Source organism: Cervus elaphus, chromosome 14 (genome assembly GCF_910594005.1).
Source record: "Cervus elaphus chromosome 14, mCerEla1.1, whole genome shotgun sequence".
In the NCBI taxonomy this organism is placed as follows: domain Eukaryota; kingdom Metazoa; phylum Chordata; class Mammalia; order Artiodactyla; family Cervidae; genus Cervus; species Cervus elaphus.
The window spans coordinates 53328103-53346030 of NC_057828.1; the positions used below are offsets into that span (position 1 = coordinate 53328103).

General features: G+C 62.2%; 1 protein-coding gene across 2 annotated transcripts in view; it reads right to left on the reverse strand.

The window, feature by feature from the left end:
- Positions 1-17928, reverse strand: part of AGRN (agrin) — a 36283-nt gene continuing 18355 nt past the window's right edge. For both annotated transcript variants that reach the window (XM_043923394.1, XM_043923395.1), the window contains 33 exons: positions 14415-14630; positions 14006-14230; positions 13693-13917; positions 13301-13507; positions 12019-12237; positions 11750-11944; positions 11459-11659; positions 11228-11376; positions 11036-11141; positions 10226-10342; positions 9979-10143; positions 9680-9823; positions 9449-9573; positions 9268-9373; positions 8843-9175; positions 8626-8763; positions 8042-8169; positions 7790-7904; positions 7592-7711; positions 7053-7400; positions 6743-6935; positions 6419-6634; positions 5727-5956; positions 5506-5640; positions 5312-5408; positions 5046-5210; positions 4816-4927; positions 4249-4365; positions 3894-4086; positions 3727-3814; positions 2340-2564; positions 1771-1874; positions 1-1426 (listed from right to left, as the gene is read on the reverse strand). In XM_043923394.1, the coding sequence (XP_043779329.1) occupies positions 1269-1426; positions 1771-1874; positions 2340-2564; positions 3727-3814; positions 3894-4086; positions 4249-4365; positions 4816-4927; positions 5046-5210; positions 5312-5408; positions 5506-5640; positions 5727-5956; positions 6419-6634; positions 6743-6935; positions 7053-7400; positions 7592-7711; positions 7790-7904; positions 8042-8169; positions 8626-8763; positions 8843-9175; positions 9268-9373; positions 9449-9573; positions 9680-9823; positions 9979-10143; positions 10226-10342; positions 11036-11141; positions 11228-11376; positions 11459-11659; positions 11750-11944; positions 12019-12237; positions 13301-13507; positions 13693-13917; positions 14006-14230; positions 14415-14630 (5615 nt within the window). In that variant the 3' untranslated portion in view covers positions 1-1268. The remainder of the gene's footprint in view (positions 1427-1770; positions 1875-2339; positions 2565-3726; positions 3815-3893; positions 4087-4248; positions 4366-4815; positions 4928-5045; positions 5211-5311; positions 5409-5505; positions 5641-5726; positions 5957-6418; positions 6635-6742; positions 6936-7052; positions 7401-7591; positions 7712-7789; positions 7905-8041; positions 8170-8625; positions 8764-8842; positions 9176-9267; positions 9374-9448; positions 9574-9679; positions 9824-9978; positions 10144-10225; positions 10343-11035; positions 11142-11227; positions 11377-11458; positions 11660-11749; positions 11945-12018; positions 12238-13300; positions 13508-13692; positions 13918-14005; positions 14231-14414; positions 14631-17928) is intronic.

The window sequence follows — 17928 nt, forward strand, 5'->3', positions numbered from 1 at the left end:
TTGAAAGTGTTCAGACTTTATTTCACGGTGATTGACACAGACACAGGTTGGAGTTAGTAACAGAACATATAAGGCCCCTCCAGCCTCTGAGCCTGACCAAGCCCAGGCCTGGCTGTGAGAGAGGCTGTGGGAGGGTTGGGGTTGCCACCCCCACCACGAGAGGTGTGGGCGGCTGGGGGGACGGGACCAGATGAGACCTAACATTGCAGTTTAAGGCATTTCTGGCTTCACAGCCGTCTCTGCCACCCCTGCACCTGCCCCTTGGCCTTGGTAAGACCCCCAGTCTACTCCTGGTCACTTTTGGATAAGGACAACCACTCCTCACCCCAGAATCAGACAGAAGGTTTTCTATGTGGTGTCCTCAGCTGTCCTCGGGCCAGGACAAGAAAGACAACAGCCCCACCACCCCAGGTGTCAAATAAAATCCATACATAAAGACTCTGTGGTTGGTGGCCATGCCTGGACATGCATCCTTGAGAGGGGATGCTGGCCAAAATCAAGCAGTCCACCATGTCACAAGTGGCCCTGCTCCTTCTCAGGGTTCCTCACGGGGACTTGGGCAGTGGGAAGGGGTCACAGCCACGTCCAGGGTGGCTGGGTGGATGGGCAGGGCCAGCCATGGGCCAGGGTGCCCTGAACAGGCCTGGGCTTGGCCTCTGCTCTCCAGTGCCCTGGGATGGGTGGGCACAGCTGTAGGGAGGGGCTAGCATGGCCCCAACAATGACATTATTTCACAGGATTGGCACATGAGGCCCAGGTTCAGCAGGCCCTGGTGAGGCTGGCCCTACCCAGCACGGGCAGGGAGGAGGGGCGGCTCAGCTGGAATCCAGAAAGGCCCCAGGCCTACACAGAGGAAGGGCCCCTCCAAACCCCACAGCGCCTTGCTGGCGAGAGACAGGCCTCACCAGAGGGAATGTGGGCAACGTGTATATGCAAGGTCTGCCAACAGGCTGGAGAACACAGGGGCCAGCACAAGTGGACACTGTGCAGGCACCGCCTGAGAGGCCAGGACACAGTGTCCTGAGGCAGAGGGTCGCATCCCAAGGCTGCTGAGTGAGCCAAGTCCTCCATGTGCCGAGTTACCCTCCTGACCCTGAGAGTCCCTCGGCATCAAGTCCGTCTCTGCAGCTCGCCTGCCTGGTTAGGAGGGAGGCCGTGCCAGCAGTCCCTCCGGCCGTCACATAGGCAAGAAAATCATATCAAAAAAGCAACAAGTTTACAAAAATAGAAAATAATTACAACAGGGTGGGCAGCGGCTGCAGCGTGGTTCACAGGGCGGGGCAGGGCCGAAGCTCTGGCTTGGTGATGGCGTCCTCCAGCAGGTGCAGCGGGCGCTGGCCCACCACCACGTCCCGCAGGCAGCCCACGAAGCCTGTGCCATAGGCTTTGGGCAGGGCCTGACCCATGGGCAGCTTCTCCAGGCCACCTGCAGGAAGACAGAGGAAAGGTCACCAGGTTGTGACTCAGTGATGGGCAGGTTGGGCGCTGGTGGGCAGAAAGGCTAAATGACTAGGTGAATTACCAGAGGGCTGTCAGTGCCCTGAGAGGACCAAGTGATGAGCAGGTGTGCTCCGGCTTTCTGGCCCCACCCCATCCTGGCTACAGCAGGGGCTAAGACAGGAGGGGAGGACCCCACCCCAACCCCAGCCCAGCCAGCCTGCCCACTGTCCTGGATACAGTGCCCCTCTTCATTGCCAGCCCCAGGGGGCAGAACCTGTCCCTCAGAGACCCTTGGCTACCCCTTCCCTGGCCTCCCCCACAATCACTCACCCAGCCACAGGGCTCCATCTGTGTCCAGCTGCGTGGCGCCCAGCGGGGAGGAGCCAGTCACAGGGGCCTCGTTGCCCACCTGAAGGGAACCTTCCCTCTGTTTCCTGGGGCATGGGTGGAGGGAGGCCGTCAGGGCTCCAGATCCTGACCCCCATCCCTTTCGTCCCAACACCATACCCTGGGGACCGTCACCCAGTGTCACCCTGGGGGCCAGGATGGAACGGCACCAACCCCAGGAGAATATCTGGTAGCCAAGGGCCAGGGGACCTCCTATGAGAAAAGCATTGCCGGAGGGGCAGCCAGACTCAGACCAGCATCTGGGCAGAGCAGGGACTCCCCTTTCAAATCAGGGGTTTCTTGGCCATCGCTGCTTCTCCTGTACCCTCTTGTTCCTCCCTCCTCATTGGCAGTGACTTCAGGTTAGGCCACCACCAGCCCTACCCACCACCCCTCCCCCCAACACACACACCAAACTCCTACCCTGGCCACGAGTGGCTAAGCATGCCCTGGCCGGGCAAGTCCAGACACCACCCGCTGCTATTCTTGGTGGCCCCAGGCTCCCTGCTGACCTGTGTGCCCTGACCCGCAACCAGCGGTTGGTGTTGACTGGTACGGTGGAGCGCAGCACCACGGGCTGGGAGCCCAGGTCGTAAGCTAGCTGCAGGCGCCCGTCCACGATGGCCAGTGCGATGTAGTCAGCCCGCTCTGTGGCCTTGCCACTCCACAGCACCAGCCCCTGTGTGGCCTCAGTGCGCAGGCTCAGCTCAAAGTGGTTGCTCTGGAGTGCCTTCTCACTAGTGGGCAGAGAGCTGGTCAGGACCTCTGGGAAGGTGGTAGGGATGGGGCAGGGGAGGGAGGAAGGTGAGGGGTATGACTCCAGAGGCCATAAGGGCAGTGATGCCACCAGAGCTGCTTGGTGGGCAGGTGGTGGACATGGCCAGTGGGACAAGAGACAGATGGTGGGGCCAGGTCAGCGATCAGAGAAGTGAGGTGGACAGACAGAGGGAGAGATCGACAGAGATGCTCGGAGAGATGGGAAGGCAGTGGGCAGACAGCAGGGGCCAGGGGCCACTGCTCACCTGGGACGGGCCCCGGAATCCAGAGTTTCAGGGCTTAGAAGCAGGAAGAGAGGGAGGCAGGTGAGCAGCGGAGCAGACAGGCTATAGAGCAGGGTGGGGCAGGACCCAGCGGCAGCCCTCTCCACACCCCCTCTTCACCAATGGAAGATGGGGGAGAAACATTCACCCCACCCACCCCAGAGCCCTGGCAGTGACACACGTGCACATACATGGGCAAACACAGAGCTGGTGGGCACGGCCCAGGCCAGGTGCAGAGGGAAAAGCTCTGACATGGGTGGCAAGAATAGTGACCGAGGGCCCCTGGCTGGGAGAGAGCCCTGGATGGGCCCCCACACACGTGCATGTGTGCACACACGGGAGCGCATGGACTCACATGCACACTGTGACACACTTGCATATGTGTGCACCCAGATGTGGGTGTGCACATGCTTGCACACGGTGCTGGTGCCCTGTGGTGAGGGGCCTGGCTGCAGGGGTGGAGGGGTAGACTGGCATCCAACACACATCTCAGAAAGGGTGATTCCCTACTTCCAAGCTAGGAAACTGAGCCCCATGCAGCACCCCACAAACCCCCATCCTCCTCCACTGGGGATGGGAAGTTCTGCCCTCGCCCTTGGGATGTGCTGCCAGGAGGGAGAGGAGCAGAGGACCAGGAAGTGGACTACTGGTGAGTGGAGATGGGGCTACTTACGCTGGAATCTCATTGGTCAGTTCGCTTGGAAACAAAGAGACAGAGACAGTGAGAAGGAAGGAGGGTGGAAGAGGAGCAGAGGTGGGCTCAGAGCAGGGGCAGGTGTGGAGTCACGCATATGGTCCTATGCAGCTGGGCAGATGGGACGGAGGGTTGAGGGGTGCCCAGCTCCAGGAGACATACTACCTCTCGGTCACAGCGTTGAGGTACTCAATGTAGGTCCGTCCATCAAAGGCCAATGCGTCCAGGTCCCCAGCTGACTTCTCAATCAAGCCTGAGAGACAGAGAGGTGAGCGCAGCCTCCGGCAGGCTCCCTCCCATGTCCAGCCTCGGCCCACGTGGGTAGCACTCACCCTTCTCACAGTGCAGTCCCGAGAAGCCCGCAGGACACAGGCACTCATAGGAGGCCTCGCGGGGGAGACAGGAAGCCCCATGGAGGCAAGGCTGACCCTCGGCCTGGGTACAAGGGTGGTCTACAAAGGACGAGACGCCCACGGCCCGCACCACGTGCTCACGGCTCAGCAGTTGGTGGCCGTTCAGGGAGACCTGGGGGGTGGGGAGTGACAGCTTCTGTCCTGCCTGCGTCCTCCGGCCCAGAGGACAGAGGCCCCCTCTGGGATGGGCCCTTCCTTGAGACTGTACCAGGGCATTGCCGCCCACCGGCCCCCTACCCTGGGCTCCCCAGGGCCCCACCCTTGCTGTACATACCAGCTGGATGGCTCCATCAAAGCCAGAGGACACGGCGGCTGCTCGGGCCAGCTTGCTGAAGTCAGGGGCCCCTCCCACAAAGAGCGGCTCCTTTAGGTTGAGGACGGTGTGTGGCACCTGTGGGGAGGTGCAGGGTAAGGGGCGGTGAAGCCCATCCACCAGCAGGAACAGGATGCGAGCCCCAGAGCAGGGCCTGCCCGCCGGTGGTGACCCACCCCGCGCCCTCCAGCATGGTGGAGGCAGTTAACCACACAGATGTAGCCGCGATGTGGGGGGCTTAGTGGGGAAGGAGCTACTCTAGGGGTGGAGGCGGCAGAAGATGGGTGAGCAGGATGAGAAGAGACGGTACCTTGCGGGATTTCTGACATCCGGAGAGCGAGCGGGGTGGGGGTTGCAGAGCAAGGGCCAGAGAGCAGTGGGAACAGAGAGGAGACACAGACAGAGGCCCAGGACAGAGGGGAGAAAAAACAGTCCGGTGAGCGCCAGCCGTGGGGCGGGGGCTGCACGCCTCCCGGGAGGAGGGGGCAGGCGGGGAGCAGCGGGGCGGCCCAGGAGACGCTGACTCACCGGGGACTCCCCCAGCACGCGGGGCCCATCGCCAACCCGCATGGCTCCTTTGCGTCCATTTCGCTCCAGGGAGACCCTGGTCCAGGCACCCAGGGCCACCGGCTCCTTGCTCCTGGAGAAGAATAGGTGCATGAACAGACTGTGGGCTCTGATGGTCTACCCGCCAGGGGCCCCAGGAACACTGAGCACCGGCCCAGTCCAGCCCCCTGCAGCAACACCCCCCCGCCCACCTGATGACCGCTGCCCCCTTGCCCAGGTCGTAGCGGAACTCCAGGAGGCCATTGTGCAGTGCCAGGGACACAAAGTCGCCCTTGCCATCTGTCTTCTGTCCATTATAGAGGAGCAGGCCGCTGGGGCTCCGAGCCAGGAATACCACCTCCAGCGCCATCTTCTCCCTGGGGCCACGGGAGGGCAGGCGGGTGACCTGATGCCCTCACTTCACAGCTGGATGGGGATTGGGCGCTGCTTCCCCTCTCCTACCCCTCTGCCCACTGACCCCAGGTCCCGCTCAAAGGTGTGCAGGCCTTTCAGTTCCAGGTAGGAGAAGCTGCTGAAGTCAGCCAGGAAGGGCTGGTTGTCCTCCGGCTCTGAGACTGTGAGGACAGGAGAGGGTCACACAGGTTTCTAGGCTGTGACTCCTGGAGCCCCCTCACGTCCCACCCTCCCTGCCCTGAGCACCACTGCCCCCACCTGTCTGGCAGAGGCTGCCCTCCCGGCCATGGGGGCACTCGCACTTGGCCTCTCCCTGGGGCAACACGCGGCAGGGGGCTGCTCCATGGCAGGGGTTCGGCTGACAAGGGTCCTTCTCGTCGGCACAGGTCGGGCCTGAATGGAGGCAGGATGGGTTCCAGGAGGCCCGAGCCCTGCCCACAGACACAGTCCCCCAGCACCCAGCCCTATCTTGCCCTTACCAAAGTGGCCAGGTGGGCACTGACAGTGGAACCTGCCCGCCTCCAGGGCCTGGCACGGGGCCCCTCCGAAGCAGGGGTTAGGCAGACAGGGGTGGTCCCCACACTCGCCCACTCTGGAGCTTCGAGTCGCAGACTCCGGCCAGCTGCTCAGCTCCAGCCGCTGATTGTTGACGTCCAGCAAGCGGATACAGCCCCTGAGACCGACGCTGACAGAGGTCCGCTCTAGCACCCTGCCACCAAGATGAGGGTCAGGGGTCAGAGACCAGAGGCATCCTCTCTCACAGCCAACTGTGACACTGGCGTTCCTCACGCAGTTGGGACCGCGAGTCTGGGCTGCTCCCCATCCTCACCCCCTACCCTGGTGCTCACAAGATGGGTAGTCCCACAAACAGGATAGAATCAGGAGGGGGCTGAGCTGAGAGTCAAGTGATGGGACTGAAGGTCAAGGCCAGCCCAGCCCCTCCTTGGTGGTCACACTGCAGCTGGGTCCTCAGGATCAGGACAGAATCAGGGTCACTGTCAAGGGTTGGGGCTGAGGCCAGGTCACAGCGATTGTCCACGCCCATCCTTCCACCCCTGTGTTATCCCACAGGGAGCTTGGACCTACTGGATGCCACCCTCAAGAGTTGGGTATCAGAGCCAAGGTGGGGGGGGTCTGTGGTTGGGGCCACCCCACCCTCCTCCATGCTCACGTGGAAGCCTGATCCTCAGGGACGCCACCCACGAAAAGGTCAGTGTCCAGGTTGAGACCGTCAGTGCCACTGGGGCTCTGGCCCAGAACAGGAGTCTCACCGTCCACAGAGAGAGTGCCTTGGCGCCAGTGCCGAGACAGCTCCAGGCGATGCCACCGGCCGGGCTGCACGGGCACGGAGCTGGTCAGCACCGCGGGCCCTGAGCCTGTGTCGAACCTGGGGCAGGAGCAGGCATTCAGGACAGCCAAACAGAGCCAGGACCACTGCCTGGCCTTGTCCCCTGCCCCTCACACCCATCCCTGACCCCCACCACCCACCACCCACCTGAACTGCACACGGCCTCCCAGCAGCGCCAGTCCCAGGAAGTCCTTGCCCCGGGCATTGCCGTTGTAGAGCAGCAGCCCCTGGGGCTCCAGTGCCCGGAACTCGAGCGCCAGGCGCAGGGTGTGGTAGGCACGGAGGGTGGGGAAGGCCAGGAAGGAGTGGCCCCCGAAGGCTGGCACGGAGGGGTGCAGGGCTACAGGAGACAGGGAGGGGCCAGTGGAGGGCATGGGGGCCACAAAGTCCAACCCGCCCCTCACCCCACCCTGGCCCCCTCTGCCTCCCTGCCCCTCTCTGGCATGGAAGACCTTACCCTTCTCACAGACGGCACCCCCCGTGCCTGCTGGGCAGCTGCAAGTGAAGTCTGCGCCCGAGCCCTGGTCCTGGCAGGTCCCCCCATGGAGGCAGGGCTGGGAGTCACAGGGCCTTCGGGGCTGCTGGGTGCCTGGGGGCAGGGGACGGCGTCCAGGCACACGACTAGGGGCAGTGGTGGGGGGCTGGCGCGTGGTTGGGGGAGGTGTGGTCCTGCTGACGGGCCGGCTTGTGTGACTGGGATAGTGGGCCCGAGGGGTTGCAGCTGAAGGTGGCAGGCGGGCCACCGTGGTGGCTCTGGCTGTGGCTGCAGCCGGGGTGGCTCCCGTGAAGAATGCAGGAAACCAGTCTGGGAAGGGGATGTCATCAGGACGCAGAAAGAGAAAGGTCCCCAGGGCAGTGCAGGGGTGGGGGGGACAGGAAGGTGGGGACAATCTGAGGGGTGAGGACACCATTAAGATCCACAAGGAGCAGGGGCCCCAAGGGCAGGGGGGGCAGGGGGTGGGAACAAGCCATGGCAGTGCTGGACCAGGCACTCACCGAAGTCCATGAACCGCACGTGTTCCTGCAGAGGCCGCCTCACGCCCAGGGACCTGCGCCTGGACACCTGGAGCTGCCGGAGCAGGGCCCGGCCCACGTCGGACGCCCTGAAGGCTGTGGCTGGGGAGGAGCAACCCTGAGCATGGTGGAGCCGAGGGTGCCCCTCCACCCCCCAGGGGGACCAGGGCGGGGGCTCACTGGGGTCAAAGTGTACTTCCACAATGGCCCGGACCGAGCTGCCTGGCCCCAAGTCCCGTAGGCGGACACTTCGGAAGTCCTTCTTAACGTCCGAGTTCCGGAAGAGGTCATCCAGCTATTGGTGGGGAGTGAGTTAGGCTCTGGGAGGCTGCCTGGGCTGGAGCTGGGGGCCCACCCCCCAGCGCTTCTCTTGGTCTGTCCTGGAGAAAGGCTGGTGGCTTGGCAGGACTGCGGCCCCAGCCCCACACTTACTGCGCTCTCAATACTCCTGGCAGTCTCCCCAAACAGCTCAGACTTGGGGTCCGCCATCTCCGGCGTGTAGAACAGTTCTTGCCCCTCGACCCCCTCAAGCTCCAGCACACCCTGGAACGCCTTGGTGGCTGCAGAGGAGGGGCCAGTGAGGTCCTGCCTGGCACCTGCCTGGCTTCTGAACCAGCCATGGGCATAGGCCCCAGCAGCAAGCCACACAGGGTGCAGGGCAGGTGGCGGTTAGTCAGATGGTCATGAGGTTAGTGGGGACCCCAGGGCAGGGCTGGCTTCAGTTACCAGGCAGACTCCTTGGAGCAGTGCCCCAGGCTGGCTTGCAATAGGAAAAACACGTTAGCCATGGGGTCCTAGGCACCCACGAGTGTGCAGGGCCCGAGAACACACATATACGTGCTTGTGCTGGATCCCCAGGACCACTGGCACATGTGTGCTATTAATAAACCCAGAAGACCACAAACCCTAGGTGCCCACCTGCTGGGCAGGCCTGTGGCCTGGGAGGAGAGGTGGCGTCTCTAGCCGTGGCTAGGCCACGCCTCACACTCCACCCTGGCCCCCGGCCCCCTACTTACCAGGACAGTTAGAGCCCTCTGCATCCAGGGAGGGTGTCTTGCCATCTGAGCAGCAGCCCATAGGCGAGTTGTAGCAGGACGCCCTTTCCATGGGTGGCCCAGGGGTCCCAGCACTGTCTCTTTCCGGGGACTCAAGTCCTGGGGAAGTACTGTCTGAGCCCAGCTGCAGGTGCAGCCCTCCTGGGCCCTGCCCTCAGGTCCCTGAGCCCATGCTCACCTCCTGAGCCAGCCCCACTGGCCTCCAAGTCACCGCTCAGCTCCTCGTCACCGCTCCCATCAGCGCTGCCAGATTCACCAAAGGCAGAGGTGACGAGGCTGGCTGCCGGGGAGGGGGCCATGGGAGGCATGGTCAGCACTGGCCTTGCAGTGGTCCTGGGGATGCTGGCCATGGTCCAAGGTTGTGATGAGGCTCGAGAAGGGGGCTGGCTGTGGCGGGTACTGCTAGGAGCCAGGGGCAAGGCGCTGGGGGGCGGCAATGGTGCCTTGTTCAGGTCAAGTGCTGAGGGGGCCACAGATGCGGATGTCAGACGGGGACCAGAAGTGATGCCTTCTGCGAGGAGAGGAGAACCCAGGTGTCAGGGCCCAGGGTCAGAGCACAGTCAAGCCTTCCAGGTCAGTCTGAGGCAGTGGGTAAGGCCTCACCCTGACAGGGGCCGAAGCTCTGGATAGAGATCTCCAAGCCCTGGCGGCAGGCAATGGTCCTCAGCTGGCACTCATTACCATAAGTGACTCCATCTGACCCGCAGACCTGAGGCACAGGGCAAAGATGCAGAGCGTAGGGCCCACCCCACTCCTGCTACCCTCCACATTCCCCATCCCTCACCTTGGTAGCATCAGCCCCTGGACAGGTGGGTGTTGGGCACACGCAGTGGGCAGAGCCAGCCTCCTCCACACAGGATGCCCCAAACTCACAAAGCATCTCAGCACAGGTCGTGGGTGGCGAAGAGTCTGAAGCACAGACACGGGAGAGTCCGCTGGCTCAGGAGGCCCCATCCCTACGACAGATCTACCCCCCAGCAGAGGGGCCTGGGGCAGTGCCAGATCTGGTCCTAACCTGTTTCACAGCCAGCAGGGCCCAGGGCACGGCCATCTGGACACTGCCCACATTTAGGCCCGGCCACCCCAGGCTTACAGGAACAGAGCCCAGTCATCTGCTCACAGTCGTCCCGCACAGCGCCCTGGGGGTCACAGCTGCAGGCTGGAAGGCAGGGGGAGGAGGCTGAGGTCTGTGCTGGCTTCTCCATGGGCTCTGGAGCCTGACCTAGCCCCTGCCAGGTGGGACAAGGGACACAGGGACAGGGTGGACAGGCAGGAGCATTCAGCAAGGGACTGCCCATGGGCCCTGGCACTCACGGGTACAGCCGCTCCGGCCATCAGTGACGATACCACGGAAGTTCCAGAAGCCAGGTTCACAGCGGTCACACTTGAGGCCCCCCACGCCCGGGCGGCAGGAGCACTGGCCTGTGACTGGGTCACAGGTGCCACTGTAGGAGCCGTGGGGGTTACACTGGCATGAGCCTGCAAGGCCAGCGCAAAACAGGGTCACTGTAGTCACATGGCTCTGCGCGACTGCAGGTCAGGGCTGAGCTCAGGTACTCACTGGGGCAGCCAGCCAGGCCCACACCCCTGGCAACAGTGATGTTGTCCTGGCAGCAACCGTAGGGGGTCTGAGCACAGTGCAGGGGAATCGCAGGTGGCAACGGGGCCAAACTGAGGCCTGCAGGGAGGGAAGGGGTTTAGGTGCCAGGCAGGACTAGATGCCCAACCTGGGTGTGACCACTCCGCCTCAAGCTCCCCAGCCATCACCACTCAGCCCTCCTGATGCCACTTCCCACTGAGGCCTCTGGACTGCAGCTCGGGTCACAGGTGAGAACCTCATACAACATACAAGAAGGAGAATGTCTATGTGCAAAGGACCTACAATACATGAGATACCACAGATCCTGGATGTGAAGCCCTGTGTACACATGTACAACCAGAGCCACACTCAGATTAGTGAGCCTCTGCAAGGTGGCAGGACACACACTCAGCACATCCCCCGCATGCAGACACACACAGCAGCACTTGTGTATGCACACAGATATGACCGCTGGTCACCATCGGTATCCTCCCACAAGAGAAAGTGCCTAATGGATGCGCTTCACTGGTCACTGCTGCCCTCACACACAGTAGGTGCTCAGTGAACACTTGCTGACCAGCAGTCCACACACTACAGCTGCATGAATACAGATATGCACCAAAACTGCACACTTCAAACACAACACACATGTTCACACACACCCACCACAGCACACGCACAGCTTCGAACAAGACACAGACTCCCACTTTCCTCACACCCATGGGCACATGTACCTTTAAGCATGCGCATGTGTGCCCGCATGCAGCCGAACACGCCCACACGCTCACTCACCACGGCAGGCTCCCTGGGCCACGACATGCAGCTCTGGCCATGATTCACACCTGGCCTTCCTCAGCTCACACTCCGTGTGATAGGTGACTCCATCCGAGCCGCACACCTGGGGGAACGGCATCAGGGCAGGTGTGGGCGGCCACAGCCCCTGCCTCGCTGCCCAATCAGAGCCAGGTTGGGGGGGATGCTCACCGGGCTCCTCAGCACGCCCTGGCAGCTGAAGCCACAGACGCACGGCCCATCCTCCGAGTCCTCATCCCAGATGCCACCTCGCTGCCGGCACAGCTCAGGCTCACACTCACCGTCCTCTCCTGAGCCTGAGCCTCCGGAGCCGCACTCGGCTATAGGGAGGAGGCCACATCACCTTGGGGTCCCAGCCGAGGCTGGTGCCCAGTAGCCCACCCCAGCTCCCCACCAGCATACCCTGCTCACACGGCCCAGCCCGGGCCTCCTCGATCTGTGTCTGCTGCTGACAGGCAGCCTCCCGGAGCTCGCATGAACTGCCGTAGGTCACGCCATCGCTGCCACACACGGGGCCAGGCGGAGGGCGCTCACACCGGGGACATACACACCGCCCAGCCGAGCACACAGCCCCAAAGGCGCACACTGTGTCTCCACAGGTCTCTAGAGAGGGTGGAGCCGGAAGGGGGTCAGTGGATACCGGGTGAAAGAGGCACGGGACCATACCCACCAGGTGTACCCAGCTCCACTCACGGCAGGGACCAGCCGAGGCCACATGCAGACTGATCTGGTGTGTGCAGGCATGGACGTGTAGTTCACATTCACTGGCATACGTGTGCCCATCAGAGCCACACACAGGCTGGGCTGAGGCCACGCATTCAGAGGGGCACACACAGCGCCCGGTCTCAGCTTCACACAGGGCTCCAAAGCGGCACTGCCCACAGCGGTCTGGGGAGAAGACTCCATCACCATGGTGACAGGGATGGCCTCCCCACAACCAGGCCCACTTATCCATCACTGACCACAGGGTCCTCGGCGAGCCACTCGGATCTCCCGCCCAAGGGCACAGGCTGTAGCTTCCAGTTCACACGCACTGCCATATGTGATGCCATCACTGCCACACACAGGGTCATAGACGCCTGAACACGCCTGCCGACACGCACACTCAGCTTCCCCATTCTTCACAGCACATGTCGCCCCAAATGGACACTGCACCCCGCGGCATGGGGATGGGGGCTGGTCTGGGGAGAACATGGACACTCAGCAAGGTCTCCACCTGCTCTCCTAGGCAATGCACAAAGCCCCTAGCCCCACGCAGCAGACCCCCACCCAGGGTGGGGATGGTGGAGGAAGAGTGGACCAGGAGAAGGACCAGATGCACAGGACACAGCAGAGAAAGGGACAGACACAGGAAAGACATGGACAGGGACACAGACCGAAACGGCCCTGGGCCCCTGTACGAGTGTGGGATGGGGCTGCCCTCTAGCACAGGAATTTCTTGACTGACCTCAGTGGGGTATTGGAGGGCCAGGTTTACCAGCCTGCTTAGGCCACTGACCCTTGACACAGCCCTGGGACCCATGCATGTGCAGGGGGGAGTCTCTCTGTGGGTGGAGGAGTCTGCAACCCAGAGCCACACCCAGGGCCACACGGGGGAGGAGGTGTCTGTCCACTTGCTCTGAGGACCACAAGGCCAGGCAGCAGCGAGCCACCCCCCCCCTGCCGCGCGGGGGGCAGACCTCGGGCTGTGGGCTCCTGGCGGCAGGCGCGGTACCTCATCCTGCCAGCAGGTCAGGCTGGAAGACACAAGAGGTGGAGCCAAGAGGGAAGGGAGGGCAGAGGAGAGGATACAGACGCAGAGAGAGAGACCAGAAAGATGGACAGACCAACTGACGGGGACAGAGTGAGAGGTGGGCAGAGCCCCAGTGCACGCAGGACACGCTGTCTCTGCCCATTCCTGGCCCACTGAAGCTCCGCTGAGACTCTGCCTCTAAGGTGGCTGTGTGTCCCAAGAGCGTGGGACCCAGAAGACCTGAGAGCTGCCAGGCAGGTGCCAAGGAGCCCGCCCACAGACACCAGCCTTGGACCCAACATCCCCCCAGGTGCTGCAGCCAACTTCCTGACAAATCCCACCCCCCAGAGTCCGCCAACAGACAAAAACCCTGCCAGCCCTCCTCAGAGTGACCAGCCCTCTCCCACAAGCCCAGGAGGAGCATGATTCGGCATGGAGATGGCATGTGATGACAGGCAGCGTGGACCAACGGACCAGCCTGCTCCCGGCATGGAGCCCGCCCGCATGCTCACCACACAGGCCCTGGTGCTTCGCAGGGATGCTACGCTGCTGCTGACACTCGGCCTGCTGGCGCCAGCAGTCATTGTCATACGTGTGCCCATCATGGGCACATACGGGTCTGTAGGCCCCGTCACAGACGACGCGGTCGCAGGAACAGCGGGGGCGGCCTCGGCGGGATAGGCAGACAGCATTGAATCTGCACGGCTCCAGGCACTGGTCTGGGGGAGCAGGGAGATCAGAAGAGTAAGAGAACCATACCAGACCTCCCTGGGATGGGTAGGGGCTCCATGGGCACACGGGGTGAAGACTGGGGACCCAGGGGACCTGAGGGGAAGGTGGGGACGAGCAGGGCCCTGGGTCATGCAGAGTCCCAGGAAGGGGCCCTCCCCCAGGAGCCGCCCACCTCGAGGTTGGCACTGGCCAGAGCGCACTTTCTGGAGGAGGAGGCCTCGAGCAGCCCCTGTTCGGCCCATGACGCAGTCATTATCGTAGGTAACCCCATCGTCCCCACACACAGGTGTCCTACGCGGAGGGCAGCTCTCTGGTCGCAGGAGCATCTCCGGCTGCCGCGTGCGCGGGTTCACACGGCAGGTACGGCTCAGGTCACTGAGGGAGCCCTGGCAGGGGTCTGGGGGCAGGAAGACGGAGGTCAGGGCACTGCCGGTTGTGTGTATACCCTGAGGGAGGTCGGGCTACACGCGCAGGGCACTGCTCACCGCAAGGACCATCGAACTTCTTGAAGACGTTCTCTTGGTGGGCACAGGCTTGGCGCAAGAGCTGGCACTCGCTGAGGTAGTCACTGCCGTCACTGCCGCACACAGGGCCTTTCGGGGCCCCCAGGCACGTGGCAGGGCACAGGCACGTGGCTGTCAGTCCATCCGCAGAGGGCACACAGGTGCTGCCAAAGCTGCAGGTGACATTGGAGCAGGGGTCCCGGGTCCCTGTGGGCAGAGCAAGGTGGACCAGCGGCACTCCTTACATTGGCCAGCGGCCCTCCGCATACCCGCTCATCACAGGCCCCGCCCAGCCCTTCCCAACCCCATCCCGACAGGCCCCGCCCCTCACATTCCCCTCACCGCGGGACCCGCCCCCACATTCCCTCACCGCAGGGCCCCGCCCACTCACCGCAGGGCCCGCGGCGCAGCAGGCGGATGCGCCTCTGCTGGCTGCACTGCGCCCGCTGCAGCTCACACTCGTTGCTGTAGGTGGAGGCATCCGAGCCGCACACGGGTGCCACCACGCTGGGGCAGGCGCTCTTCTTGCACACGCAGGAGGCTCGGCCCGGCTCGTCTGCGCTGGGCTCGCAGACGGCGCCGAAGCCACACAGCATTCCTCGGCACGCTGCGTGTGGGGTGGAAGATGCAATGGGGTGGGTCAGGGCCCAGCCTCTGCCACCTCCAGGCCTCTGGTCATCACGCACACGGACCAATGTCTGCATACCTGCCCAGACCTTGCATATGCGTGCCCACCCATGTTCGTGCTGGTGCTCACAGGAACCCAGGTGTGCCCATCGTGGCCAGGGCCTCAAGCCTCCCCTTCTCAACAATCCCCCCTCCCCCGCCCCGCAGAGCTCCCCCACCAGAGCCTTCTCTGCTCAGCTGTGGAAGGGCATCACATCTGCTCCTGACCCAGTCCCCACACAGAGAGCAGACAGCCCCCAGACCAACTCTGTTACAGGGAATCAGCACCTTCTCATCAGAATTGAAGCCCCTCATCTGACTGACCTACTCCTCAGAGCCTAGCTCTCCCCACCCCATCCCTAGGAGCTACTCCAGTGACCACTCCCACACCTGGCCCCTGTCACTTCCCCAGGGACTACCTTCCCTGCCTTTCAGAGTCAGGCCTGAGGTCACACAGCTGTAGGACAGGCGGTGGGGGTATCTGAGGTCAGTGGCATGCTCCACCCTGGCCCAGGACCCAGTGCCCTGCCTGCTCCAGGGCTCCTCAACTCTTCTCACTCCTTCCTCCTCCTGCTTCTTGGGAGGCCTCCCCCTCTCCTCAGGCCTGTCCCCACTTGAGCCCTTCTCTGCCCACTTCCCCATCTTCCATGCCCCCCAGCCAGCATTCCCCAGGGGCATGCTCTGCTGTGGCTCCTGGCCCGCCCACCCTCCTAGGCCTCATAGCTGCAATCTTTCCCTGGGGCCCCTCATACCCACCCACCTCATCCTTCCCCACCTGTCCTCCTGAGCCCCCACCTCAAGTCCTGCCACCCCATATCACACTCAGCATGACCTCCTCAGGGACCCAAGCCTACACAGGGCTTTGCAGACCTGTTCTCTTCTGTAAACATTTTATCACTTTTTTTTTGGCTGTGCAGGATGCAGGATCTTAGTTCCCTAACCAGGGATCAAACCCGTGCCACCTGCTTTGGGAGTTCAGAGTCTTAACTACTGGACCACCTGGAAACCCCTCTTTAAACATTTTAATTCCTGACTTTGTAGTGTTGCCAGTGTACATCCTCTCACTGAGATGCAAAGCTGTCAGGACAATCCCTCCAGAGCATAGTGTCAGGGCAGGGGCAGGTGAAATCCTCAGGACCCCTGCCGATGGGCAGGGTAGGCCCATTACCGGTTGCAGCTGTCTGGATCTAATAAATGTTTAATTGGGTCCAGTTATCATTAATAAGTTATGGAGAGCAGGGGTGCATCCCCTCGTCACCTCCCAGGGGGCTCAGGAAGTGGGGCAAGAGGAAGTACCCTCAATTCCGAGGAGGGTGGAGCCACATAGGGAACTGGAGCTGTCACCACAGCAACAGCCCACCTGGGCTCCTGTGTATCTGTCTGGGAGTCCCTGCCCCCACCCTACACAGGCTGAGTGAACAGGGGCTGGAGGCAAGGGTGGGGTCAGCGTGGATATCCCAGCCTGAAGTCCCTGCAACACCCCTGTCCTAATCCTACCTCTTATGGGCAACCACCCAGATCCTTCATTGGATCCTGGAACCAAGATTCACCAGCCATGTGACTGCAGGTAAGTTATCACCTGGCCAAACCTCAGGATCTCCTCCCAGGGATGGAGACAATAGAACCTACCCCCTCCCCGGGTTGTTGTGAGGCTAAATAGGCCAATACCTGCAAAGGCTTGCAGAGGCCCAGGATGCCACTGTGTAGGGGTCAACCCATCGAGGACCACAGCTGTAAGAGCTGCCAGCACGTCGGCCACTCCTCTGTCCAGGCTCAATACTGTGTCCACTCTGACCCCTCTTTTCACTTTCCATCTCAACCATCTCCTCTCCCCTTAGCACTTCCTTTTACCTTCAGCCCTCTCTTGCCCAAGGCCCTGGGGATCCCCAGGCCAAATCCATGGGCACTTCCTCTGGCTGGCTGGCTGCTTTATTTGGCTTCAACTAGACCTTCCCAGGGTCCTGCCCCCATGGCTGAGGACCTGGTCACCTCACTGTACCACAGGCTCCCTTCTCAACTGCTCTGTCTGTGCCCTTGGGCTCAAGCCTCACTCTCCCTCTGGTCACCCTGGTTCAGCCAGACATCACTCAAGGTCCCAACCTCTGGGCCAAGGACATTTGCTTCTGTATGACCACTAGGTTCCTCATCCTCCAACACTTTGATCCTCAACATGTAAATTGCCCCTTCTTAGGGCAGGTGGAGTGCCCAGAGACCTGCAGGCAGCGTGGCCCTTAAGGGTCACCTCTGGGGCTTGGCCTCCTGCAGGAGCCTCACTCCTTGCTTGCCCAAGGCCCCCCTCACAACATGCAATGCTGGAGGTGGCAGTGGCTTTTTATAGCCTCTGGTTAGATCGGGTATATTTAACTCTCTCCCCACCCTTGGGTAGGTTGGAGGATGGAGCTGATGCCCTGAGCCCTGCCTGTGGCCAAGAATGTGCAGTGTGTGTGCCTAGGAGGAATGACGATGGTCATGGCGGTGGGGGGAGGGTAGCTGTTCCCAAATGTGTGATGAGTTCAGAATGAGTTCAGAATGTAGGTGTGGGGCCCACGTAGAAGGCTGTGGGGAGGCGCAGTGCATGTGTGAAAGCAAAGAGACATGGCAGGTGAGACATGGCAGGTCTTGGGGCTTGAGGAGAGGAGACTGAGGATACTGGGACAGAGGGTGTTTAAATCCAACCAGCTCCAGGCCTCTTGCCCACAGACTATGGGAGACAGTCCTGGGCCCAAACTCCCTGTCCAGTACAGCCCTGCCCCCTCCCATGGCTCATCCCATTATGGATGGCCCTCTGTGTGTGTACTTCGGTGGACCGGGGGAGGTGCCTGTCCAGCAGGGTTCCCAGGCACTGAAAGCAAACTTGGGAACGCCCCGTCTCCCAAGAGGACCCCATCCACTCCTGCCCTCCTGCAGCACTGACAGCGTCCTCTCTCCTGCTCTCACATTAGCTTAATTACAGCAGCCTGCACAGCAGGAGGCACCCAGGGGGCTGGGACCCAGCCCACAAAGCAGGGCACAAAGGCCAGACCCAGCCTGCTCAGTCCAGGGACAGACCCCCCCCCCCCAAATCTCTCCTCAGACAGCTGTCACTGGTCCTGCTGAGACCCTCCCCCTGAGCCCCTGAGTCCACAGCCCCCAACCCCTCTGCACACATCTTGTCTCACAACCTGGGGGCTCCAGTCCCAACTTTGAGGCCAAGATGCAGCCAGGCCCAGGGATTCCAGACTCCATGTTCCTTTTGTTGT